The sequence below is a fragment of the Amaranthus tricolor genome, chromosome 7 (assembly GCF_026212465.1).
Source record: "Amaranthus tricolor cultivar Red isolate AtriRed21 chromosome 7, ASM2621246v1, whole genome shotgun sequence".
In the NCBI taxonomy this organism is placed as follows: Eukaryota; Viridiplantae; Streptophyta; class Magnoliopsida; order Caryophyllales; family Amaranthaceae; genus Amaranthus; species Amaranthus tricolor.
This window is the reverse complement of record NC_080053.1, coordinates 8,656,959-8,682,283: the sequence shown is the minus strand read 5'-3', so window position 1 is coordinate 8,682,283 and position 25,325 is coordinate 8,656,959. Positions and strand designations below refer to the sequence as shown.

The 25,325-nt window shown below is 33.1% G+C and overlaps 2 protein-coding genes and 1 long non-coding RNA gene across 7 annotated transcripts; 2 read left to right on the top strand and 1 right to left on the bottom strand.

Moving 5' to 3' along the window:
• The first annotated feature begins 8,469 nt into the window (after positions 1-8,469).
• Positions 8,470-12,432, top strand: LOC130818062 (protein BUNDLE SHEATH DEFECTIVE 2, chloroplastic). Its single transcript, XM_057684091.1, has 3 exons — positions 8,470-8,829; positions 11,826-11,975; positions 12,057-12,432. Exons 1-3 carry the CDS (start codon positions 8,614-8,616, stop codon positions 12,135-12,137), a joined length of 447 nt encoding a protein of 148 aa, XP_057540074.1. The 5' UTR covers positions 8,470-8,613; the 3' UTR covers positions 12,138-12,432.
• A 963-nt stretch (positions 12,433-13,395) lies between these two features.
• Positions 13,396-21,100, top strand: LOC130817751 (sirohydrochlorin ferrochelatase, chloroplastic). Of its 5 annotated transcripts, none has more exons than XM_057683613.1 (8): positions 13,398-13,829; positions 16,636-16,872; positions 17,553-17,654; positions 17,751-17,968; positions 18,087-18,148; positions 19,921-20,031; positions 20,403-20,495; positions 20,751-21,100. In XM_057683613.1, exons 3-8 carry the CDS (start codon positions 17,608-17,610, stop codon positions 20,868-20,870), a joined length of 651 nt encoding a protein of 216 aa, XP_057539596.1. In that variant the 5' UTR covers positions 13,398-13,829; positions 16,636-16,872; positions 17,553-17,607; the 3' UTR covers positions 20,871-21,100. The 5 variants fall into 5 exon arrangements, with proteins under 5 accessions (XP_057539600.1, XP_057539596.1, XP_057539598.1 ...); XM_057683615.1 differs by lacking the exon at positions 16,636-16,872 and adding an exon at positions 16,083-16,152; XM_057683617.1 differs by lacking the exon at positions 16,636-16,872 and having other exon boundaries at positions 13,396-13,829; positions 20,768-21,100.
• Positions 21,101-21,804: 704 nt separating this feature from the next.
• Positions 21,805-23,278, bottom strand: LOC130818005 (uncharacterized). Its single transcript, XR_009043907.1, has 3 exons — positions 22,840-23,278; positions 22,463-22,520; positions 21,805-21,935 (listed from the first exon to the last, which is right to left on the bottom strand). It is a non-coding gene; the product is annotated as an uncharacterized LOC130818005 (long non-coding RNA).
• Between the last annotated feature and the right edge of the window lie 2,047 nt (positions 23,279-25,325).

Below are 25,325 nucleotides of genomic sequence, written 5' to 3'. Positions count from 1 at the left end.
GCATTGCCGGAAAAGGTTGTCTTATTGGTTCATCTTCATCTAAATAAATAATTTTAAATTATAAAACTATAATTAAATAAATAAATAATTTAAAATTTAATTAATTTGAAGAATAAAATTATAAAACTAACCGATAGTTTGGAAATTGACTCGTTTACCACGAGCTTGTCTTTGTTGTTGTTCTTGTAGTTGTTCTTCATGTGATCTTGTTGATGACTGTCGAGATACATGTATCCCAATAGGGGTTGTTGGTTCGTCTTCTTGTTCTTCTTCTTCATCAATTTGTATTTCTCTTTCCACTTCTTCTGCATAATTATGTAATTTTGGGTCATACCCTTCTGGATAATTTGGTTCATAATTATAATTACTAATCGAAGATGTTGTTGATACCGACGGAGTAGAAGTGGCCTTTCTTTTGGAGGAGCTAGAACCTTCTAATGATTTTGCCACTTTAGTAACTTTTTTTGAGGCTTTTTTCAAAAAAGAAGACATGATTGATAATATTGTAATAATAATTGAATTAAGAAATAAATAAATAATTAATAGACTAATTATGTAATTAACTAAATTAGGAAATAATTAAAAGACTAATTATGTAATTAAGAGAATAATTGCGTAATTAAAGAATTAAGTAGAGAGAGTAAGTAGAGAGAGTAGGAGAAGAGATGAGTTGTGAATGAAAATGATTGAAAGTGGTGGGTATTTATAGAAAAATCCCAACGGCTAGAAACGGCTAGTTTCCAACGGCTCTTTTCACGGTTCCATGGAACCGGTGGGCCGGTTCACCCGGACTGGTCCCGGTTCCATGGAACCGTTGGACCGGTTCCGGTTCTGGTTCCATGGAACCGTTGGACCGGTTCAACCGGACCGGTTCCGGTTCCAACCCGCGGTTCTTAGGTCCGGTTCATGCAGTTTTTTTCCGGCGGTTTCACGGTTCCGACAACTTTTTTTCCGACGGTTTCACGGTTCCGCGGTTCGGGGCGGTACGGAACCTATCGCAAACTGTTCCGGTTCCGGATCCGGTTCCAAGCGGTTCGGGACCGGTTCGGTTCCGGGTAACCCGCCCCGTGGCCATCACTAGGAGTTCAACTATGGATTCTCACGATGAATACAATACAAGCCTCTTAAGCAAAAAAATTCACTCAACTTGTTTTCCCTTACCCTTTTATTCCACTCTCAACACTAATATAAGGCCCTTATATAGCCTGCAAATTCGATAAAAGAATTGTCATAAAAGGACATTATGTGCCCTCCAATACTATGAAAATGAAAAAATGCATCGAAAACTCACATTTTTGCTCGTTCTAGCACTATGATGCTTTGTTGAAGCACCTTGTATTAGGCCACAATTAGGCTTCGTTCGATGCATGATTACAATGGCTACTTAATTCCTTTGCATCCATTGTTATTCATGGAAAATACATGTTAAGGAATCAGCTATGATGTGACCAATGTTACCTCCATGTATGAGTTATTTGGCTCTTAAAAATATCTATCCTCAGGGCCAAATTTACCTCCATCGTCAAGTGTCACCTTCTTTGGTGACCTAGACTCGTCAGCAACACATGATTTAGTTCTTCCTCCCCTTTAAAACAAAACTTATCATCACATCTTTTTCTGCACCATTAGTCATGGTAGTCACCATCATCAAATGCCACTTTCTTGGTGGCTTGAGTTTAACACCACCCTTTTTATGATGCAAGTCTCCACTCATTAGCAACACATAGTCGTTGTTTTCCATCACACCTCTCAAGTGCTCTAAGTACTTTTTCCCCCTTCAAGTCCATAACTTTGAGTATTCATGGTGTACCCCTTCATCTCTAATATACTCAATGAGATTAGATTCCTCATCATCTTAGGTATTTTATCTTACACTCCTAAGTTTCTTACTATGCCATTGCGCATCTTCTAATGTATCTAATGGCCTAAAACTCCACTTTCTTACCACTACGAAAGGACACCCACTAATTTTCGCAAACAATAACTTTTGTAAAAAAAATCACCTATTTCTATAAATATGATATAAGTGTACAAAATCAAACACCTAATCACTATTATTATCACACTTGAACATTAGCACATGCACATCATCAACATCATCACATTTTGCCTTCATCTTTTGTCCCACATTACCCATGTTTGGAAGCTCACCTTCTTTGTAACTCCTTTTCTCAAAGTTATCCTTTTAACCTTCTTAAAAAGAACTTTTATCTTCTTCTATTTGAGCTTTTCTCCATCACCAATCTTCATGGCTATATTCTTCTTCTACTTCAAAAGCTTTAAGTTTTAAAGGTCGTTCTTTAGTTTATTGCAAGTGTATTGGATATTGTCTCTCATATTGCAATGGTAGCACACTTTATTTCAATATCTCACTCTTGCCTTCTTGAATTTGATTTTCTTAGCAATACCCTTCTTTGATGGATTTCCTCAATCAATAATCACCATAACTACTATATGTAGTAGCTTCTTAAAAATCTTCAACTCTTTACAAGAAAGACTTTATCGCTAGTTTGTGCTCAGCGACCATTATTAATAAGCACCCATTCTCTCTTGAGAACTTTATCAATAAAATCTTGATCCACCTTTTGAAAAATTTTACATAATACAACTTTTGCCTTTATTTTGTTGCGAATGGAACCTCGAAAAAACAAATCGGCTAATCCAGGTTACTACAAGCCGTTACATTCAATTGATCATCCTCCTCCTTCTTTATAAGCTTACTTCCATGGAGTAACACCATATTCAACCTCAAAAAGAAAAAAAAATTCACATCTTTAATTTAGTGAAATCTTACTAATTTTAAAAGGCATGAACTCTAATTCATGTTTTTCTCGAAGTGTTGGTTCACTTTCCAAAAATTATGTGAAATGTGAGCATGATTTCGAAGCAAAGTTGCAAAGGGCGAAGAAAGATTCTTACGCTGGTGATAATTTTTATTTTTGTTCAAAATGAAGAGGAAGAGATAGATGGAGACTTTAATAAAGGTCATAGCGATTTTTTAATCAAAAAATAAAACGTACAGTTTGTATAAGTTAAAAGGAAAAAAGGAAGTTACCGATTGTAACCGATTCTTTGCAATAAAGTTTCATTTGCAACAAAAGTTACGCAAATGTTGGATTATTTAAATTTATCAAAAGGTGAGATTATTAGCAAAGAATGGAGAATAGGTTGAATTATTCAAGATAATTTTTCCTACGATAACTCAGATAATTCGAATCGAAAATGTAACACCATGCGATTATTTAACGTCAATAAAATAATTTCAGTTATTTTTTTTGAAAATGATTTTTAATATATTAGCTATGTGTTTGTGTTAGTTATCATAATATACTTTTAACAACAAATATATACATTTTATTTAAGTGGCCATTTATAATTATTAAAATAAATTTAAGTATGGGTTAGGGATAATTTTTGTTATGTCTTGTAGATAAGATATCCAAGTAAAAAATAATTAGAGTTTAAATTTTTCTGCCTTACTAGAAAACATAAACTAAGTACCCACATTTTCGATTCTTTTACCATAATATTGCCCAAAAAAAAAATTAATTCTCACTTTGCATTAAATGGGAAAGTATTTCCCACAATACCGTCCACGTAGGATAGGTGTGAGTATTTACAAACGGCAGCAACAGCTTCCTGTTTTGTTCACTTCATTTTAGTTCTTCCTCCTCTGCTTGGTGCCAGTGTACTTAAAAAAAAAAGAATTTCTACACTCCTTATTTACTTCATATTCACAATGTCTCTCATTCAACTAAATTGATCAACTACATTCTCATCTTCTCCTTCTTTACTTATTCATTTTCATCCTCATTTAAGGTATGAATATAACCCTAATTTTTTTCAATTTGTAAATTGATTTTTTGTTCATTATTGTTGTCATTTGAAGTTATAAATACATTGATTGTTTGTTACATTCTCTTGATTTCATGATTTAAACTTACATTTTACACATTTGTAGTTGAATTTTATGATTTGGTTTGTATGCATATAAAGTGTTTGATGAAGTGCTTCAATGAAAGTTTATTACTTTGTAAGGTTAGTTTAATGGTTTTAGTATATATTCATGTTATTTTTAGCTTTATATTTGAATTGAACTTTCTAATAAGTGTTCTAATACCTTAATATCACAAATTCTTGTATTCACATTTACACTTCCCTTACTCACAATCAACAATAAAGTGTATGTGAAATCACATGAAAAACATGTTTGTGTTTGCAGAATATGGATCATTATCCCGTTATAGTGTATTGGGTTGAGGAAGTAAGTTATACTGGATCCGATGTTGTGTATAATGGAGGACTAAATACAGTGATGTTTATCCATCGTCAGAATACTAATTTTTGAGGTGTTTCATAGCAAAATCTGTGATGTAATTGGTTGTGATCGCAACTCTTTTATGTTAAAAATGGAGATGAAATATCCGGTGACTGGGGAAAATGTGTTAGTCCCGATTAAGAATGATTATTTTTTTTATTAACGTGTTGTTTTCAGTGTTTTCTGTTAAGGTAACATGTTCTTGCCTTGGATTAATCAAATTTAAAGGACTTGTTATACTGTTTTAAATAAGCTCAAATTTGGACATAACACTCCTACTTATGTTAATTTAATTGTATCCAAATTTCATAATCTGGGTAATTTTCTACGTGGTCTTTTTAATTAGATTTGTAGAAGTGTGCAATCTGAAAAGTCAGTTTTACCTAGACTTAGAGACTAATATACTAAACCAAATTTCGTTTCTCTTGATGTTTTGGAAAGATTAAATATAGGCCTAAAACATATCCAAAAACCAGATTCAAATAAGTTCATTTAGGGTTCCTGATGAGCCTAAGAACATGACGTAGCTTCACTTCGTTGAGTAGCAAGTGTTCTGTTTTTAGAATATTATTTGAAAAATGAGGTTCTTAATGTTTTAGCATATTCGACTTAGTTAGGGGCAGAATTAGCTTAAACTATTCAAGTGAAACTTGTAGGGCTTTTAAAGTACTTGAGTTTAGGCTCAAGAATCACTTGAATTGGAGTTTTATACGCTGAGTTATGGCCTTTGTAATACACTGGACAGAGCAGATCTATTTTTACAACAAGCTGTTATGTTTAGTGTTTTTCTCAGTTATGGACTTAGAATCGGTAAATGCTTCCTTAATGAAACGTAAAGTTTATAAAAAGTTAACCAATCTAGGCTGAAAATTTTCTTAATTTGAAGCTCTAAACAGGAAGTTATGACCTTTGAAAGTTTGGTAAAAATCTGAAGGAATCCACTAAAGAAGGGATTAAACTAAGCCACCCTTTTTAATGCAAAATGGTTGTTAACCTTATTTTTGAGGATATTTATGCTTCATATTTATTTTGATATAATATGTTATTAATATGTTATGATGCATGAGAGTTATTTCACCTGGATGGCATGAAGCATGAATTGGTTGCTCAATACTTCATGATGTTATTATTATATGTGATTAGTTTATAACATTTTATTTCCTTTTTCCACCTTTACTTCTGTGTCAACGTAATGCACCATCCCGTAGTGTGCTTCCGCATCAGTAATTACAGATAATTATGGGACTTGGTGTTACAGAAAGGAAAAAAGAGAAGGGAAAGAAAGGGGAGGGATTAGCGAGGTGAATTTTCTTTGCTTGGATAAGGAGGGAACTGAAAGGAAATAAAAAGAAAATAAAGTTTATAAAATTCTAACTACATTAAATACTATCAATGATACACACACAATAACTAATATATTAATGAATTCACAAAAAAAGTTTGAATATGAACAATATTCTACTTAATATGCTATTTTCCTTCCAAATCTTTCCTCCCTTAGAAAGATTTGGTTATTAATAAAATTAAAGATAAAATTATAAGAAACTACTTTATCTATAGGTCTATTTACAAAAAAACTACTTTATGCATTTTTTTTTGCAAAAAAATATCTAAATATATTTCTCTGCAAATGACTACCACTTAACAGAACTCGTGAATTGACCGTTAAGTTTGAGGGTTGACCAATTTGAGAGGTTAAGTTGTCTATGTGGCAGTATCTCATTGGTACTCATATTTTCAAATAATTAAAAATTAAAATACATAAATTAACAAAAAAAATAAAAGATATTTGATGTCATTTTCGCCCGTCATAACGATATTTTTTCAAAAAATGGATGTCGCAATTATCCTTATGGGATAACTCTTTCGAAAATCCTATCGAAACAATAGTTATTTGCCTATTTTCTGACACGTAAACCGAAAAAGATATTTAACGTCGTTTTTACCCATCATAATGATGATTTGTCAAAAAACGAATGGTGCAATTATCCTTATGGGATAACTATTTTAAAAATCCAGTCGAAACAAGTACTTATTCGCCTATTTTCTAATATGTAAACCGAAAAAGATTTTTAACGTCATTTTCACCCACCGTAATGATATCTTTTCAAAAAACAGACATTGCGATTATCCTTATGGGATAACTCTTTCGAAAATAAGTACTTGTGACCGGATTTTCGAAAGAGTTACCCCATAAGGATAAACGCGACGTCCGTTTTTTGAAAAAATATTGTTATGCTAAGTAAAAATAACGTCAAATATCTTTTTCTTTGTTAATTTATGTGTTTTAATTTTTAATTATTTAAAAATACAAGGACCAATGTGATACTGCTACATAAACAACGTAACATCTCAAATTGGTCAAACCCTCAAACTTAACGGTCAATTCACTTTTTCTTTTAAGTGTTAGTCATTTGCAGAGAAATATATTACATTAGGTAGTTTTTTGCAAAAAAAAAAAAAATAAAAATGCATAAGATAGTTTTTTGCAAATAAACCTATAGATAAGGTAGTTTCTTATAATTTTTCCTTAATATTTGATGACATTAGTCCCTCCATTTCCTTCCCATCCAAATCCCTCATTCCCTAAAATTGTTATCCAAACAAAGAAAATCATTTCCCTCCAAATTCCTCCCTTTTCTTTCCCTTCAAATTTCTCCATCCAAACACGTCAAGGGACGTAATAGCCTTAACAAGCTTATAATTTTGGAAATTGCTGAAGACATCTACTGATGGGCATGTTAGAACATTTCATACACACAAGGGCTATAAATAACCCAAGATACGCCATGATGAGGTAATTGAATTTCTACTAAGAAAAATACAATTAGAACAACAATCTCCAGAGCAATTAATACTTGAGCATTGAATAAGAATTGTTTTATTTTTAACCCACATTGATCTTCAAAAGAACATCTAAAGAAGATTAAAGACCATTCATTGAATAAGACAATCTCCTATTTAATAAATTCCATAAAGCCTCATGCTAAATAAACCTTAAGTAATAATCCACCATGTTGCCACTGTGCACTTGAAAAAACCTATTAGACAATTCATCTTATATAAATGCTGACTTGGGCGTCGGATTAAGTGCCCGGAAAATCATTCCGAGCCCTACTAACCCTTGTTTATTTTACAGGAACAACATGTATCTTCAGCAGTAGTCTTAATGCAAGACTTGGCTAGATAGCAAGAATAAGCTTCCTAATTCAATGTCAAATCCTTGCTTAAGGATTATCATTAGACTAATCAAAATTTTTTGTTGAATAATACCTGATTTATTAATAAAGAGTCGTACGATATCTACATCAGAGATAAAAATTAGCAAGTACATAACAACTTTAACCAAAGATAATTCAAAATTAACAAAACTACGATCGTTGTATATGAGATTTGACAATTCTGAATATCCTCTTTCCACATTGCTGTTTGACACAGCCTTCTACGAGAGGATCTTTCGATCTGTTGGAGTCTTGAGATAGAATTGAATTTGATGTAGTTGATGGTAATTGCAATTTTAGTGTCTGCTGCATTATTGCATTAATTCTACCAACAAATCAATTACAAACCAAATTTCATAACTCCAAACTCTAATGAAGAGAGAGATCAAAACCCAATATATGGGTAGAATCAACCTAATGAATGGGTAGAACAACTCTCTTGTAGGGAGAGGACATTTATTTATTCTAATCATATTCAAAAAGCTTAAAATGTCAAATTTGGGGGCTTACCATCAACCAAAAGGTTGATGATAGCCACAAATCAACTATTGAGATTAGGGTTTTTTAGAGAGAGAAGAGAGAAAAGGAGAGGGAGGCGATTACACTTATTAGACTAATCAGAATTTAGTGCATAAATTAATCACAAATTCTTGTAAGAGACAATCTCTTTGAGATACCATCTCTAATTAGGCCGTTCGATTATATATTTTTAAAACATTGTAAGTAGGCATTAAAAATGATGTAAGTAGACATTTAAGATATTAAAAATAGGCATTAAGAATTCAATAAGTAGACATTTAAGATAATGTAAGTAGACATTAAAATTACAGTAAATAGGTATCAATTTTTAATAAATTAGACTTTAAATCCGTCTCTCAAGACACTAGTTGTAAATTAATTGTGTCCAGTATTTACACGGGAACACACAGCCAGAGATATCAGCCGTGTGGAAGAATACGCAAATGAAGCACTTGCGTACAAGGTTTCACACTATTTGACGCCCACAAAATAAGAAAAATTATCAAAACAAAACAACCCTATACAAAGAAAAACATCCATCATCATTCAAGCTCCATGTCTTGCTGTTTGTGTGGTAAACCTCCAGTTTGGATCGATCCCATGAAAGGGATTTCTGCTGCAACTTCTATCAGAAGATCCCAGTTCGCTTTTCTTCCTAATTTGATTCCCCAAAGGTTTAATTTCAAGGTACAAGCTTCTATGTTGGATTCTTCATCAGATAACTCCTCTAATTTTGCCAAGCGTATTGAACAAGCGTGGTCTATTTCCCAGGTAATTTAGTTCCATTCTTTAAAGTTGCAGCCTTTTGTAATAATTTCTATTGATTTTCAAATCAAACCATTTTTCAGATAAAACTTGTAGTCTTAGTAGGATTTAATATTTTAAAAGTTGAATATGTTTAGTTTTATTGTTGACGATAGAAGTTTTAGCTAGCATAATAATTTTAGGTTTTACTTCCATTTGGAAATCTAGAAAGATGAATTTTTTTTTATATATAAAATGTAGTCTTGAGTTGGATTTCACATCGTTTGGAATGTTAGAAAGGTGGATATTTACAATGTATATGAGGTTCCTTGGAGGGTTTAATGAATTATGCATAATGGATCATACTTCTATAGTTCTATGGGATTCTTTTTTGTGTTGCAATAATACTGCTAGTGAATGATCCCCGCAAAATAAATGAGAGAAGGAAATTTTTGGGTGCTTGGTAATTAATATGGCTAATCAATTGATAAAATAGCACTTCAGGTAAACGTGGATGAATAGAATAGAAAAGAAATATTGTTTCCATGAGCATATTCAGACAATTAGGCAATAAAGATGATGGGAATTGTGTGATGTATGAGCTTTGGTATTTTGGTTTTGGATAATTTCATCATGGTATGTGACCCTCAACTTCTATGGAGTTTCGAGTGTTGGAGTAGCATGTTAGATGAAGCATTTCTTGCAAAATGCTGTATATGTAGAGCTTACACTACTGATATCATGAAACATGGATGGGTTTAGAGTTAGACGATGTTGGATACTACTATTCTCTGTTGATTCGGGTGTGCCTAATGCCTATGTGAGCAAGGGTAGGCGAGTATTTTCTTAAAAAACTATAGGTTCCAGTGTTAAGATGGCCTAACTGTGAGAGTGCGTGCGTAATACATTTGCACTTTGTATGGATTAAATGATATGGAAGGAAAGGTAGGGAAGGAGATTGATGAGGTATGCAGAAAATTAGTAGACCAACATTGCACTTTGCTTTGCCCCTTCCTCTCTAATTACAAGTCTTCATTTGCTCTCAATGGCTTGGACAATGGACCCTACACCAAGGATGGCAATGGATGAGACTTGGATCGAATTATGCATACTGCAAATTTGCTCGAATAAAAGTTGCATTTTTCTTCACCTCCACCTCCGACTCGGACTCGGATTTACATCCTCCAACTTTACTCCGACTTGGGTTCTTGAATCTCTCGCGGAGTCGGAGTATGACATCTTTTTAACGAAAAATCAATTATTTTAACAGTACATAAATCTATAGAAATAATATCCTTTCGAATAGGTTATGATTTGCCTAAATTCTACTTAACAAATAAATATAGTTTAACCAATTCAACTTAATAACTCAAATATGCTATGATTCGTCTAAATTTTACCTAATAGCAAGGAAAATTCATAACATATTGTCTTTCGAATAGACACTACAAAGCTTGAACAATGTTGAAGTTTTGGGAGAAATCCTTCTATAAAAATTCCAATAACTCTATCACCAATGGCGAAACACATAAATATTTGTTGAAATAAACACATTTATATGTTGAAATTTATTCTAAAAAAAATACAAATTTTTCTGCAATAAACTAGGAAAGCAAATATGTGAACTAGTTGAATTTAAATGTCAAATGTTGTTAGAGTCGAAATCAAAGTCGAAGTTGAAGTCAGAGTCAAGTCGGATTGTTGGATTTTTTCCGAGATTCGAGTCGGAGTCGGATATATGTAAACGAATCTAGTTACAATCGGATTATTTTTCTCGGATCTAGTCGGATTCGTAGTAAGTTGCCATCCCTATTGTAATTACTTCATGGGTTTCATATTTCAAATTCTTAATGCTATTGCCATCCATGGGGCACTTATCAGTTCAATCAGCAAACAAGAGAGGTATAAGGGCGTACGAAAGACTTGTTTGATTTTCCATCCAAATGTATCCAAATCTTCCCGTTCTTTATCTAATTGCCAATCCAAAATCCAAATTCCAAATTCCAAACTATGTAAAATGCCATTTTCTCTTAACTTCGCCCCTCACCTTTAAGCCCTTTCATTCTGCTTACAGACTACCTTTGTTTCCCTCTTTTTGTCTCCAACTCGTTCAATGTTATTAGATTGCGTTTTAATCCGTAGAATCTACGATCCAAATTACACCAGTCAAGTCGAATCGGTGTTAGGATTGTTTCATAGTAGAATTGCCCATAGGATCGTTAGAAACGGTAGGATCGCAATCCTACTAATTCTAACAATCCTACCATTTTTGTTTTTCTGAATTGTGCAACGAATTTAAATGGCTGCCATATTTTTCTTGGTTATCTAAACAAGGTGTGTAAGATGTTGTTGGAAAGCCAACATCCTATATTTTCTATGCCATTGAAATCACTGCAAATATATTTTTATATTGGGAGATATAGATCTTTGAGTTTGACCTTATGTTTTTACAAAGTGAACATGTATTTCAAATCAAAACCTAATTTAATTAATAGCTTCTCATGCTTATTACTCATAAACTTCACTCTAAATAATACCTAGTTCACTCTATTATTATCACATTCTTTGAATATACCAACATGACATAGAATCAATGTTTCATTTTAAAGTACAAAACATCGCAAAAAGCTTATGAATTATGCAAAATAGGATAATGGAACCTAAAAGCATTTGTATCTATCACTCATTAACTCGCTCAATCATATATGAAATTAAAAAAATTGTGAGAGGAAATGTAGGAGTGATATTAACTGATAGTGTTCTTCATTTTTGATTATCAACCTTCATAATTTATATAATTGTTATGTTTATATATATATATATATATATATATATATATATATATATATATATATATATATATATATATATATATATATATATATGTGTGTGTGTGTGTGTGTTTATTAGCAAGATATACATGGTTTTGTTTATTATTGGAGGCTAGGTTTCGGTAGTATTGTAACTTTACTATCTACTCCATTGCCTTTTTCTTCCTCACATGATAATGTCTTTGTATGCAGCAACCAACACCCATTGCTTGCTCTTCTTGCAGCTCGAACGGACGTGTTGAATGCAAATGGTGTGCAGGTACAGGTTTCTTCATCATCGGTGATAACATGCTCTGTGAAGTTCCTTCCAGAAATACTACCTGTGTTATATGTGCTGGAGAGGTAACAAAATTGGTCACTAACCTTACTTTTTATGTTACACATTGTTCTCCCTAACACAAGTACACTTGTCTTTTTTTTCAGGGCTCAACTCAATGTGGTGATTGTCAAGGGACTGGATATCGTGCGAGGTGGTTAGGGAAACCGCCAATTTTGAAGGAGTAGCTTCTGCTTATGTTGAGCTCGTAGAAGTATAGGAAACAACAAAGAACAAGAACCCACAACTGACACATTTGTAAATTGTAATGTACTCAATTGTTTTATTCAACATTTTTTTATGAAGCATGAATAATGTAGCCACCACTGACAACTGTGCAGCTTCTTATTTTTGGTTTCTAATCTGTGTTGTTGATGATCTACTTTCTATACATGATGATATTGATAGTTATAATACACTGTCTTATGTATCTCCGCACAGTTGCATCTTCTTACTTTCCAATGAGATCACCGCAGTTTTACCCGCCGTGCCCGTGTCTCTTTTAATTTGCATTTAGTTTTCTTTTATGCAAAAATGTCTTATTATTTTTTTTTTATCTATACATTTTAACGTTCTTTTAATTTTAATATTGTGCGTACAGTTTAAATGGTCTAATTATCTTTTATTTATATAATTATTGCAATTTCTTAGACGGAGAGTGGTTTATAGTTAGGATTTTTCTTTCTTAAAAAAGTGATCTTACATTCATTGATTCATAGGTCATTCAATACTTAAAATCTGTTCAAGTAAATACCTAAAACCTATTGGTTGTATGTAAAGATAAATAGGTCATTCAATAAAATAACACCCTTTTATTGACATGCTAAAAAAACATAATAGCAATAAAAATTATATTATCTATAATCTATATAACTATTACTAAAACAAAATACTGATGATATCATCACTTTTAAAAATTATTTACATGTTACATTTTCAATAGAAATTTTCCCTCTAAAATTCAATGATGATGTCATTGTATTTATTATTAATGTTTATATCTTTGACCTTTTTATTTTCTAATTATGCCTATAATATTATTAATATGTTAATATTAGAAAATTATATATTTTATTTATTTTAATTATTTATAAAATCTTTATAATGTTATTTATTAAATGAGTATAAGATATTTTGAGATGGTTAAAACAAAGTATAAATTTTTTATTTTTTTGTTTAAATAAATACGTCAAAAAAATTTAATAAAACTGTGCATGACACGGGTATTATCTAGTAGTATTATAGAGGCGGATATACATAAGGGACCTTGTGTACTATGTTATCAAAAGCGCTTGTGGCTCAATAGATAAAGCATCTCCATGTGGAGTAAAAGGTTTAGGGTTCGATCCTTACTGAATATAGGTATTAAGTTGAAGTTTTTTTATTGCGCGCATCTCTCTTTACATGGATTTTAAGAGAATGGGTATAATTTGCGTCCGTATCTTTGAAAAAAGAAAACTTTCCATCCCTCTCCATCCAAATCCTACCCTATGCGGAATACTAACAGTGTCTTCTGGCTTTACCTTGTGCACTGTGTTCCATATTCTGTAATCCCACTTCCAAATTCCAATCCCAATCTCCACTTTGTCACTCTCCTTTGAATTTGCTGTAAGCCAAACGACACACCATTCACCGGCTCACAGCACACCACATCGTCCTCCATCACCGTTCACCGTGAATCGACTCCACTCTCAAGCTTCAAGGAGTTGAGGTTGTGTTTTGCCTACCACTGCTTGCTGTCTCCTACCTCTGTTTGCTACTGCCGGATGCTCAAGCGTCAAGCCTCACAAGAACCTCCAATTCTCCACCAAACGACTAGTCTTAAACCGGAACCACCACGACACGGCGTCACCACCTTCTTTAATTGACTTCAATTTCAGGTATAATTTTGAGATCCAAAAATTAGGGTTATTTGATTTGAAACTTCAATTCAATTATTTGTACGCCATTATACAGTCGTCATAATATCTATGAAAAATACTGTAAATGCTAAATATCGCAATCCTAAAGCCCTTGCCAATTGTAATTTTTGATTGGAGAATTAAGATTGACCGATTGTAATTGGTTTTAAAATATTAAAATGAGGATGAACAATTAACAAGGTTATTTTTGTCTAAATCTCTAATATAAATAGAAAGGTTTTTTATGAGGATAACCAATAGAACACCTAAAATGACAAACAGAAACTTCTTTAAGAAACAAATGGAGTATAATTCTTGTTGTTATTAGATAGTAGGAAATTAGGAACTATTCTTACCATCATGTTATTATAAAGCCTATTAAAATCCAATTCTTTTGAAATTGATTGCAGTCAACTAAGATTAAATGAATATTAAGGAGTTATTGAAAATATAATGACTCGTTAAACCAAATCGCTTCAAATAATTTTCAAAATTCAAATGTCAAAAAGTGTTCACATGGAAAAATAAAGCTTGGAGAGTAGAAAATTGGTTAAATTGTATAGCTATTTCTTGGGGTTTTGCACTACTTTGGAGTATTTTATTAGTAAATAAATGTTTAGTTTAAGTTGAATTAATTCTCAATATATGATAGGAGTAGTATGCTTTGTAGAAATATAGCAAAATGGGCAAGATGAACAATGTTAAGGTAGACAATATAAAATATATATATGAATGAGATGAGGAGAGACAATAATTAATAGACATGATTAAAATAAAATGTGAGTCTATAGCTAATAAAATGTAAGGGATGAAGGGAGTAATTAGTATCACTTGAACTTTCTCTATATTTGTCTGATTGTATAATTAAAAAATAAAATTATTTTATACACCTTTTAAATAATGCATCTAATTCTGTTATTTCTTATAAGCATGAGTAGCCACCAATAATTATTAATCATTTTTATAAATGAAATTTTGCTGCATTTTTGGCAAAATTATCTTATAGTTTTTCACAAATTCTTGTGAGTAACGGTTTCTTCAAGAAACTATCTCTAATTAGGCCGATCTATTATATATTTTTTAAAATATTGTATGTAGGCATTCAGAATGATATAAGTAGACATTTGAGATATTGAAACTAGGGCATAAAGGATACGGTTAGTAAGCATTAAGGATAATGTAAGTAGGCACTAAGAATATGATAAGTGGACAATAATCTTTAATGGGCTAGGCTTGAAGTACGTCTCTCAAAGAGACGGTCTCTCAAGAGACTAGTTGATAGTTTTTTCTATATCTTGGTGCCCCTAGGAGCTTGAACCTTGGATCCGCCCCTGATTCTATATATTTAAATTAGTTAAAATTCTCCTCATATTTTTTTGTCTCTCCTATTTTCTAAAACATTAATTAAAGAAGTTTGCTATATATTTATTAAATATGTATAGGTTTGATGAAATTTTTTGACAAAGTAAACTTGTAATATTTTTGTCCAAAATTATTCATGTTATGTCATCATAATAATACCTCACTAAGAACTCTTATAAAATAATAACTCCAGTATATATTAAAATAATCCCATTAGTAAAATGTTAACTTCAAGAACTATTGTAATAATGAACATTGTTTTGTAAAATCTTACCAACTATAAATAAAAATAATTAATAATTCTAAATATAATAAATATGAAGTATTAGTTTCGTCTGGCTTGAAATTTAATTCGGTACATTTAACGTTCCCTGATTTTATCAACTTAAAAGGTTTTGGTACGTAAAAGACATTTATCGGAGTCAAACTAAAATAAGTGAATCCGTTTTTACATGTTGGTAAGCTAAAATAGTTATTTGCTTTGTTAGTGATGTTAACCATTACTCCCATTTGATTTCTCTAGCTCTCTTTCATCACCAGAAATAAATACCCATTATCCTATTGAATTTATCCTTATTTTCTTTAATCTATTTCATTAAATTTACCTTAATTTTATTTTTAGTTTTAAGCAACATTTTTTCTATAATTTTCGTGAACTTAAATTTTTATTTTGCACTTTTTCATAAGAACAACTTTACTCGTTTTATATAGGAGTACAATATAATTTCATAATTTGTTAAACAAGATTTATTAAAACTAATCGATATCGTGGAGTCGTGGTTTGTCCACTACTACCCAACATTTCATAATTTATTCTTTCTGCAACTCTCCAAAATCCAAATAGCATCTTAATTTGGGATTCTCTCCCAGAAAGTTCTTCATTTGGGTATTTCAAGCCACCCAATTTGACCTTTAACCGAACAAATATCAAGTTAACAAGGTTAGTAATACATTCTCCAATCTCCATTACATCTTTCTTGTCCACCATCTTAATTCATTACAATTTACCTATTTGCATAACTATATACAGACATTTTACAATCTCTACTTGTTTGATTCATAAACTTGGAATAATTGTTTTATTCAATCTATACTTGTTGAGTCATAAACTCGGAATAATGGTCTGATTTAATCTCTACTTGTTTGATTCATAAATCTGAATGATTGTTTGATTCAATCTCTACTTTGAAAAATTTTGTTTTGTCATCAGAAACTTGTTTTGTTTGGTAGTATTTGTGGGTAATTGTGCGTTTTGAATAAGTTTAATTGTTTAATAGATAATAAGTGATTAATATATGATGAGTTTTGAATAAGTTTGGTAGTTTAGTCAATTAGTGGACAATTAGCATAATTAAAACGATGTTGAATGTGATTTTTCTTTTATTTAATTGTTGAAATCACTTGATTTTTTTGCTGGATTCAGCACTGCATGAGAAGTTATTGTAAAGGCATTGGTTTTGTTGCTTCAAGTATTATGGTGCATTGGGCCCGGAATACTGAAGCAGTCACGTGAAGAACAACCCAGTAGAGGTGCTCTTTTCAGCATAATAGCGTTGGAGAGAGTATTTGGACTTTGGCAAGGCCAAATGCTGGCAGCACGAGCTCCCCTTGTGCTTGGGCAAGCACTCAAGTAGCTTGAGTGAGCAGTGTCCTGGCTCAGGCAAGCAGCCCCTGTAGTCCCCCTTTTGCCGGTTTTTGTCCACTTCTCTGTTAGCCCATTGCTATATTTATGAGCATATGTTATTAATGTAAACTGAGCCAAAGTCATATTTTAAGCTTCCTTGGTTTAGCATGTTTGTGTATTCTTTCTCTCTCTTTCCTCTTACATTCTCAAAATTTCTAACTCTACCATTGTAATCCCTTTATTTGTGAGCTTCAAGTTCAAGTCCTTTAAAAACATTATTACAAGCACTAGCCATAAGGGGAGGACATAGCATGAACCTTGTTTATGTTTTGGTGTTAGCTTGCTTAATTATTGTATTTTCATCCTAATTACTATTACTAATTAGCTAGCTCATTGATTGCCATACTATATCTTTTTTGTTGTGTTCTTTTCCTTTTTTCAATTTTTTAATGCTTTAGTTCTTTGATAAATTTTCTTAAATTCATTTAGATGTTCTAATTGATATGGTTAGTAACTTCGAGTATATTGTATGCTTTGATGCTAAGACTACCGATGAAAATGGCCCCCTTAAGAAAGATTGTCGGAGTTCGTAGCTTGGGGATTTTGTTGGGGGTGTAATAGGGAAGGGCATGGTATTAATGTGCTGACTGCTGATCCTCTTAAATGTATGGTTTCATTTTGTTGCCTTACCGAGTAGTAGCTGGCTTCTTTTGTAGGGTTTGATGAATTATCTGAGTTTTTTGTCCTAGCTGATGAATAATAACTGTGCAAATGTCAGCAAAGTTTTTGATCAGTAATCAGTGTGTTCACTTTCAAAGGTATATACTTTCCGGATGCTTGCTAGTTAGCCACTCTTCATCTCTTTAAATTCAATCTCACTTGTTGCTCCGTTTTGTTCCATTTGTTGTGGTCAGTCCTGTGTCTTTGATTACAGCAAGAGGAAGAAGAATAGAAACTGCACCCAGAATTTACAGACCACCAAAAAGTATCAAACAGAAGCGCCTGACATCAAGTTTATGTTTTTCAATGGATCAAAAAAGCCTGAATGAGGGTTTTTCTGGTGTGGGTCAGAAAGATGGTGTGATTATCGTGGATCATGGATCTCGTCGGAAAGAGTCTAATCTATTACTGAGTAAGATGTATTAGAATTTTCTTTGTAACTGGATTTTTTAAAAAGAAGGGGGGAGCTATTTCGCAATTTTTTGTATTCTTTATTTGTAATTATAACAGTGCTTAATTGTGTTTTGCAGACGAATTTGTGTTGATGTTCAAAAGCAAAACTGGATACCCTATTGTTGAGCCTGCACATATGGTAATTACTTCTTAGTTGTTGCAGTGTTTTAAGATATAAAATGAAATTGGTCCGAGCACTAGAAGGTTAAGAATACCTCAATTGCACTAAGCACTCAAAGAAACTAAAAGTATACTAAACCAAGAAGAGTTTAGTGAATAGTGATACTTAATCATCATGTTAAACTGACGTTGAAAAGCAAAACACATTAATCTCTATAGAAGTTTATGGACTTGGTCTACACTATAATATGGTGCATCTTTCCATTAAAGATTAAAATCAAGTGCTTTAAGTAGAAAATAAGGGAATATTAAGAAGGAAAAATTACTTACAATAATCCAGCCTCTTTCTCATTTTCCTACGATAATCTCACGTATTGATTAACTATGAATAATCTCAACATTTGGGTAACTTAACCAAGATTGTTGTTGCTCAGTTATTAACTTGTAATTGTAGGTTAATTCTTTTAAAAATAAAGGAAAAAGACAAATTAAAAATAAAAATACTAAAAAATATAAGTAAAAAGAAAAAGAAAACCCACCCCTCCATCACCATTGTCAACCCTGTCTTACGGCTACCCTCCATCACCACTGTCAACCCCTAACTACCACCCTCCATTGCCACCGTCAACCCCTAACTACCACCCTCCATCGCCACCGTCCACCCCTCCCCACCCTATTGCCGCCCACCCTTTCCCCACCCCCTACCTGATGACACCACTAAAACATACACCCTTACCCCATCCCCGCCCCCACTTCAGCAAACCCCCTTCCCAACTGCGCGACATCCCATTCCTTGCTCCTCTCTCTCCTCTCTGGCACAGTGGGTTGATTCCACTGGGTCATTGGTGTTGTTTTAGGTGGCTCGATCTCGGAGGTGGAAATGGTGGTGGGTTGAAGGTGGCTCAATATCGTGAGGGTGAATTGGTGTTGAGTTGAAGGTGGCGGGATGCAATGAACTGATATATGGAATAATTGGTTTATGAAGGGTAATTTAGGTAATTACTATGCTAGTGGTGACTTAGGTAATAAGTTAGTACTAAGAGGAGTTTTATTATAAATAGGAGGATGAGGGAGTTATTATTCATCATGGAAATAGTAAATTATTGTTGGGTGGTTTTACTCATTTTAGGAGATCTCAAGCTTCTCGAATTGCTTGATCTATCTTTTGTTATTTTACTATTTAGACCGTAATCAATCATTTAATCTTCAATTTTATGCCATTCTCAATTTATTTCATTTTACTCGATATTTCCAGATTTTGTTGTTAAATTCAATTAAGGCAGTTCATTTTAATCTTCTATAGGTTTTTTTTTTTTTTTTTTAAAAAAAAAAATCTTTTTTTTTAATTCAAAATGACTTGCCATAACAGCTAGCAGGTAACCTGAGTGTACCCAGAGCAAAAACCCCCTAATTTCGGATTAAGAGTACCTAGAATTGCACTAAGCACTCATAGAAACTAAAAGTATACAAATTGAATAGCACTACACATTAATCTCTATAGAAGTTTATGGACTTGGTCCCCACTATAATATGGTGCATATTTCTTTTAAAGAGTAGAATCAAGTGATTTAATTAGAAAATGAGGGAATATTAAGAAAGGTGCTTATGATTTTAGTGTGCACTAAGTCCAGTCTTACTCTTAATATCTATATTCAGTTTTAGAAATAATACATTTGTATGCTACACAAATGTACTATGCTGTACTGCTGTTATTTTTCTGTTTTCCGAACTTGTTATCTTAATTTTTGAGTTCTGAACATCTTATTTATCATTCTTTTCGTTGTATTTTAGGAATTGGCAGAACCTTCTATAAAAGATGCTTTCAGTTTATGTGTACAGCAAGGGGCAAAACGTGTTATCATAAGTCCATTCTTTCTTTTTCCTGGTCGACATTGGCATCAGGCAAGAAATTACATACACTTCTGTACATGAGTTATTAAATCTGTGACCTTATAACAACCCACCCCAACAAAAATCGATCGTTGATGATAATAATATCCTGCTGCTGCAAACATAATTTTGGAATGGACCGAATGTATTCATATTGAATTTCCCAAATTGTATGCAGGGGTTTTATGACTTGTCCTAGTGTCTTTATGCTCTCTCATTACAAGTAGATTTCTCATACAAGAATGTTATTTATCTCTCAGTTAATTGAAAACTTGGATCTGCGCAAGGATGTTGATCTTTTTTGTAGAACGTTTTGCAGAAAGATTTTGATTCTATTGTCTTCAGACGTTAATGTTAATTGGATTTCTATTGCCATTGTACAGGATATTCCTTCCCTTGCAGATGCTGCTGCACTGGAGCATCCGGGGATTAGCTATCTTGTGACTGCACCATTGGGTCTGCATGAAAAACTTGTGGTATAAACATCACCCCTTTCTCATGTGTCTATGTTAGCACCATATTTTCATCTTTACACGTACCTAACCTGAAAGATAGTGTCTGTGCCTGTCTGTTTTCCTTCTATTTTCATGACGTAAATTTTTGTGAAATTTCAGTTAACCACAAGTGTTGTTTTACTGAATGCAAGCTAAACTCTGGGGAGCATTATCATACTTTAGTTAGTTGTCAATGAGAGATGTATAAAATAGAATGTAAAGATTTTACTGTTGCAGGATGTTGTGAAGGACAGAATCGACTATTGCTTGAGTCATGTTGCTGGGGAAGTGGAGGAATGTGCAGTATGTGCTGGGACAGGCAGGTGTAAGATTAAAATTCAGGATGCTGAAGCGTAGTATCCTCCTCTTGTAACGTGAGTAGACCTGTGCAATGGGCCAAATACAGGCCGGGTCGGGCTCTTAAAACAGTTGGGCGATTCTTGCAAAACAGAAAATGAGCTTTAAATGGGCCGGGCTTGGTGGCCCACCACCGACCCGACCCGACCCATTCATCTTAACTCTTTAAATTTTCTTGCATGTAATGATAATTATTTGGAAAAAATCAAATCCAAAACAGTTTAAGAGCAGTAATTCAACAGTTGTGCACAAAATACTAATGAAATCAAAATGAAGAAATAACAAATATTTCAAACTGGAGCATACAGTAAAAACGAGTAGTGATAATAATAGTTATGGGAATGATTACTATAACAAATTGTGGATAAATCTTCCATCTATATATATACAATAAAAAAGAAAATGCTTTATTATTGGTAAAATACAAGTAATAAAAATAGGAAGGCCCGTTTAGGACCCGCTAAAAGCCTGTTTTTACCCGCTCCGAATAGAAAGATTGAAAAAAATAAGATAAATAAACAATTTAATTTCGAATATAAGATTCGGGAAAACTTATGTCCCAAAATAAGCTTTTGTACATCCAAGCCTAGCCTCGGGTAAGTCGCTGTTAGTAGCAGCGAATGAAGAGAAAAAAAAAAAATTAAAAGGCCCTAAATCGCTGTTAGTAGCTGTTACTAACAGCGACTTAAAAAAAAAAAATTTTTTTTTTTTTAAATTTTAATAGTACTGAACTTGAAGTTGCTGTAATTTATTTTTTTGGAGCAGCTCGTTTTTTAACCTTCAAACAGTTATTTAATAGCAGATGAACTAACTATATAAACTTATTATTGTTTCATTAATCTTCCGATGTGGGACTGTGTTCTGGAACACATCAAAATAAATGAAACCAAAAATTAGCTCACGAATAGAGCACCGATGTGGGACTGAGCACCGAATAGAACACATCAGGAACATATTTAGAGGATTTCTAAGGTATTATTTAGACAAACTACTACAAGACCATATGGCAAAGTTCAACTTACTTGTTTACATCAGGATGGTACGTCCGTGCAAGCTTCTTATAAGCTGCATAAATGAAGGAAAACAACCAAATGTGATAAATTCAGGTAATCTCAAGATTCCCAAAAAAAGTTCAGATATACAACGAATTGACAATAGTTTAAATTGAAGTAGAGCATGCATCAAGCTGAAGAGACATGCAAACACGAAGGATGATGAAACATCAAGTAAGCCATAGTAACATCTGTGAGTCAGTGATTATCTGAGGAATAGAGAAAATGAATTCTGAAAAACATAAAGCCAAATGCTTTTGGTATGCAGTACTTCTAAACAAAGCACAGAAGCTACTCTGCGCCCCCCCCCTCCCCCCCCCCCCCCCCCCCCCCCCCCCCCTCTCTTTTCTTAGCATCTCAAAAAAAAAAAAAACTAAAAGCACAGTAAAAGGAAAAGAGATGCTCCATAAGAGAGATTCGAGGAAGTGAGGGGCGCACAAGGGACATTACAAAAACATCATCCTTCATAAGGAAAACAACGGGAACAACTTAAAGCATCTAAAAAGGCAGGCAATAACCTTCCTCTAAAAAGGAACTCACCAGTTTTAATATCAGACTTCCTAGCATTTTCTTCAACCCCAAGAACAGAATAATAGCTCTGCATTTTCAAAAACAATCAGTCAAAACATCGCTAAAACAAAAACAACACTGCATTTCAATAATAAGTAATGCAAGTACAACAGTGCAAAAACCTTAATCTCAATAGTGTTGAATCAGTTATATGAACCAAAACAAATTAATGTGAGGGATCGTCGCTAACAAAAATATACATTATTCAGCCCCCTCTAACACTGATCTAAAACTAAGAAAATCAATTATGATGATCATCCACATATATTGTTTCAAAAATTCAAAAAATAATGTTAAAAAAAGCGAAGAAAAGAAAATAAACAACTTCATAGCAGAAGAAATGTTACCCTTCCAGCTCTAACAATGAGATCGGAATGAGATTTTTTGAAACACGAGTCTTTAAGTTGCCTTGAACTTAAAAATGCATGAGAATATTCAGGAGCAAAAATGGTCGAGCATGATGAAGCCAACAACCCCTTGCTTGCACAACTACAATCATTATAACTGTTTGATGTGTTCTATTCGGTGCTCAGTCCCATATCGGTGCTCTATTCGTGAGCTAATTTTTTGTTTCATTTATTTTGATGTGTTCCAGAACACAGTCCCACATCGGAAGATTAATCAAACAATAACAAGTTTATATAGTTAGTTCATCTACTATTAAATAATTGTATGAAGGTTAAAAAACGAGCTGCTCCAAAAACAATAAATTACAGCGACTTCAAGTTCAGTACTATTAAAATTTAAAAAAAAAAAAATTTTTTTTTTTTTAAGTCGCTGTTAGTAACAGCGACTTAAAGGGTTGACTGGTCAACTCCTTAAGTCGCTGTTACTAACAGCGACTTAGGGCCTTTTAGTTTTTTTTTTTTTCTCCTCATTCGCTGTTACTAACAGCGACTTACCCGAGGCTAGGCTTGGATGTACGGAAGCTTATTTTGGGACATAAGTTTTCCCGAATCTTATATTCGGAATTAAATTGTTTATTTATCTTATTTTTTTCAATCTTTCCTCCAAATATAGTAGAAGTTGACCCTTTAAAAGTTCGGCTCATTTAAGGTCTAACCCGTTAAAAGTGTGTCCAATAAAAGGTCAGGCCCGATAGGCCCCCGGCCCATTGCACACCTTCAAACGTGAGTAACCAACACAAATTGAACATGCTGATAAGAGTGATGATGATTGCACCATTCACCATCTACCATCCACCATTTACCATCCACCATATACCACAAATTTATTTTGGGTTGAAGAACAACGGCTGCAACATGATACAATTCGAGAAGAAGACGCTTGGCAATAATCCAACCGTACATGTAAGGGGATTGGTTTGTACATTGCTAAGTTTTTTTGTTTGTTGGTATTCTACAGAGTCAGTTGCAAGCATCTCATTAGACTTTGTTTCCATAGTTATGCCGAGCCACACTAGTTGTTTTGGCTTTGTCGTCCCATGAACAGGGATTAAGGTTCTATGTTTTTAACAAGTTGGAGTTACTAATTTGATGAAGCATATAAGATGACCACATGAGTATGGGTTTATCATCTGTCTAATTTTTCATATGAGAGTCATCTTTTTGATGGGAGGTACCGAACTCGTACAAGACCTGAAATAAATATTATCATCTGTTTTTTTCGTTGTTACACTTCTCTCTTTTATTTGAGAATTTGTTGCGAGAAGTGTGGCAACGAAAAGAAAAAAGAGGAGCAATACGTCACTGATTATCCATGCCTCCGATTCAAGGTAGCCTTGTTGTTACACTATTGTACCAATGCAAATTGAGATTTTGAAGAGCGCACTCAACAAACCCACTAGTAAACGCTCGAAATTTTGAAGTAAAAAAGAACTTTTGGCTAAAAAAAATTCATAAATGAGTTTCACTAAAACTTATATCCTAAAAATAAGCGCAATCAGCTCAACGCTAAGGATTGGAGGTCGTTCGCTGTTGCTAACAGCGGACAATCACTTAGCTGAGTTCAAGAAAGTCAACTCAGCAATCCCTCGCACATCGGAAAATTGTTGAGTTGACTTCGTTTGACTCGACTGAGTGATTGCCTGTTGTTAATAACAACGGGCCATTAACATCCAAAGTCAACGACAGTTATAAAGTCAATAAAAGTCAATCCAATCGCCCCCCTGTTAGTAAAAGGGACCAATTACTTGGCTAAATTTTGTTAATTCAGTTGAAGTTATAGCTTGCTGTTAGTAATAGAGAACAAACACCAAACTTTAGCATTGGGTTGGAGACACTTATTTGAGATATATATTTTGACGAAATTTATTTATAAATTTTTTAGCAAAAAATTCTTATTTACTTCAAATGTAAATGCTCTAACATCAATTCTAAATCAATAATTGAATGATATAAACTCACTTTGTAGACCCGACCACATAGTTTTAAGTAGAGCTATTCAAATGTGACCCGATCCGAAAATTCGAACCGAAACCAAAAGTTAACCTACCCGAAAATATGTTTCTTTTTTAAATTTATCGAACCGACATTATCCGAACCGAAGTTGCGCCAGAACCAATTTACGACCCAAAATCGTAAAATCGAACCCGAACTGCGACCGATTTTTATAATCGACATATAAACGTTAACCGAGATTACCTGAACCTAATAGTGACCGACCCGAGTCATATCGGACTCGAATCATACTCAAAACCGAACTTGATTTGGCTAAAACCGACTTAACCCGAACGAGTTTTTAATCGAAATGTCGTAAACCTGAACTATTTTTAACACAGAGGCATGATCAACTCATATTCAATCATCTTAATAGAAATTTTAATAAATTAAATTTTATACATACATGGTTTCATATATTTAGAGTTAATAAT

Coding starts and splice junctions, on each gene's coding strand:
- LOC130818062 (XM_057684091.1), top strand. CDS start 8,614: ATGTCTTGCTGTTTGTGTGGTAAACCTCCAGTTTGGATCGATCCCATG. Junction 8,830..11,825: donor AAGCGTGGTCTATTTCCCAG/GTAATTTAGTTC, acceptor CTTTGTATGCAG/CAACCAACACCCATTGCTTG. Junction 11,976..12,056: donor GTGTTATATGTGCTGGAGAG/GTAACAAAATTG, acceptor CTTTTTTTTCAG/GGCTCAACTCAATGTGGTGA.
- LOC130817751 (XM_057683612.1), top strand. CDS start 17,608: ATGTCAGCAAAGTTTTTGATCAGTAATCAGTGTGTTCACTTTCAAAG. Junction 20,032..20,402: donor CTGGTCGACATTGGCATCAG/GCAAGAAATTAC, acceptor GCCATTGTACAG/GATATTCCTTCCCTTGCAGA. Junction 20,496..20,750: donor GTCTGCATGAAAAACTTGTG/GTATAAACATCA, acceptor TTACTGTTGCAG/GATGTTGTGAAGGACAGAAT.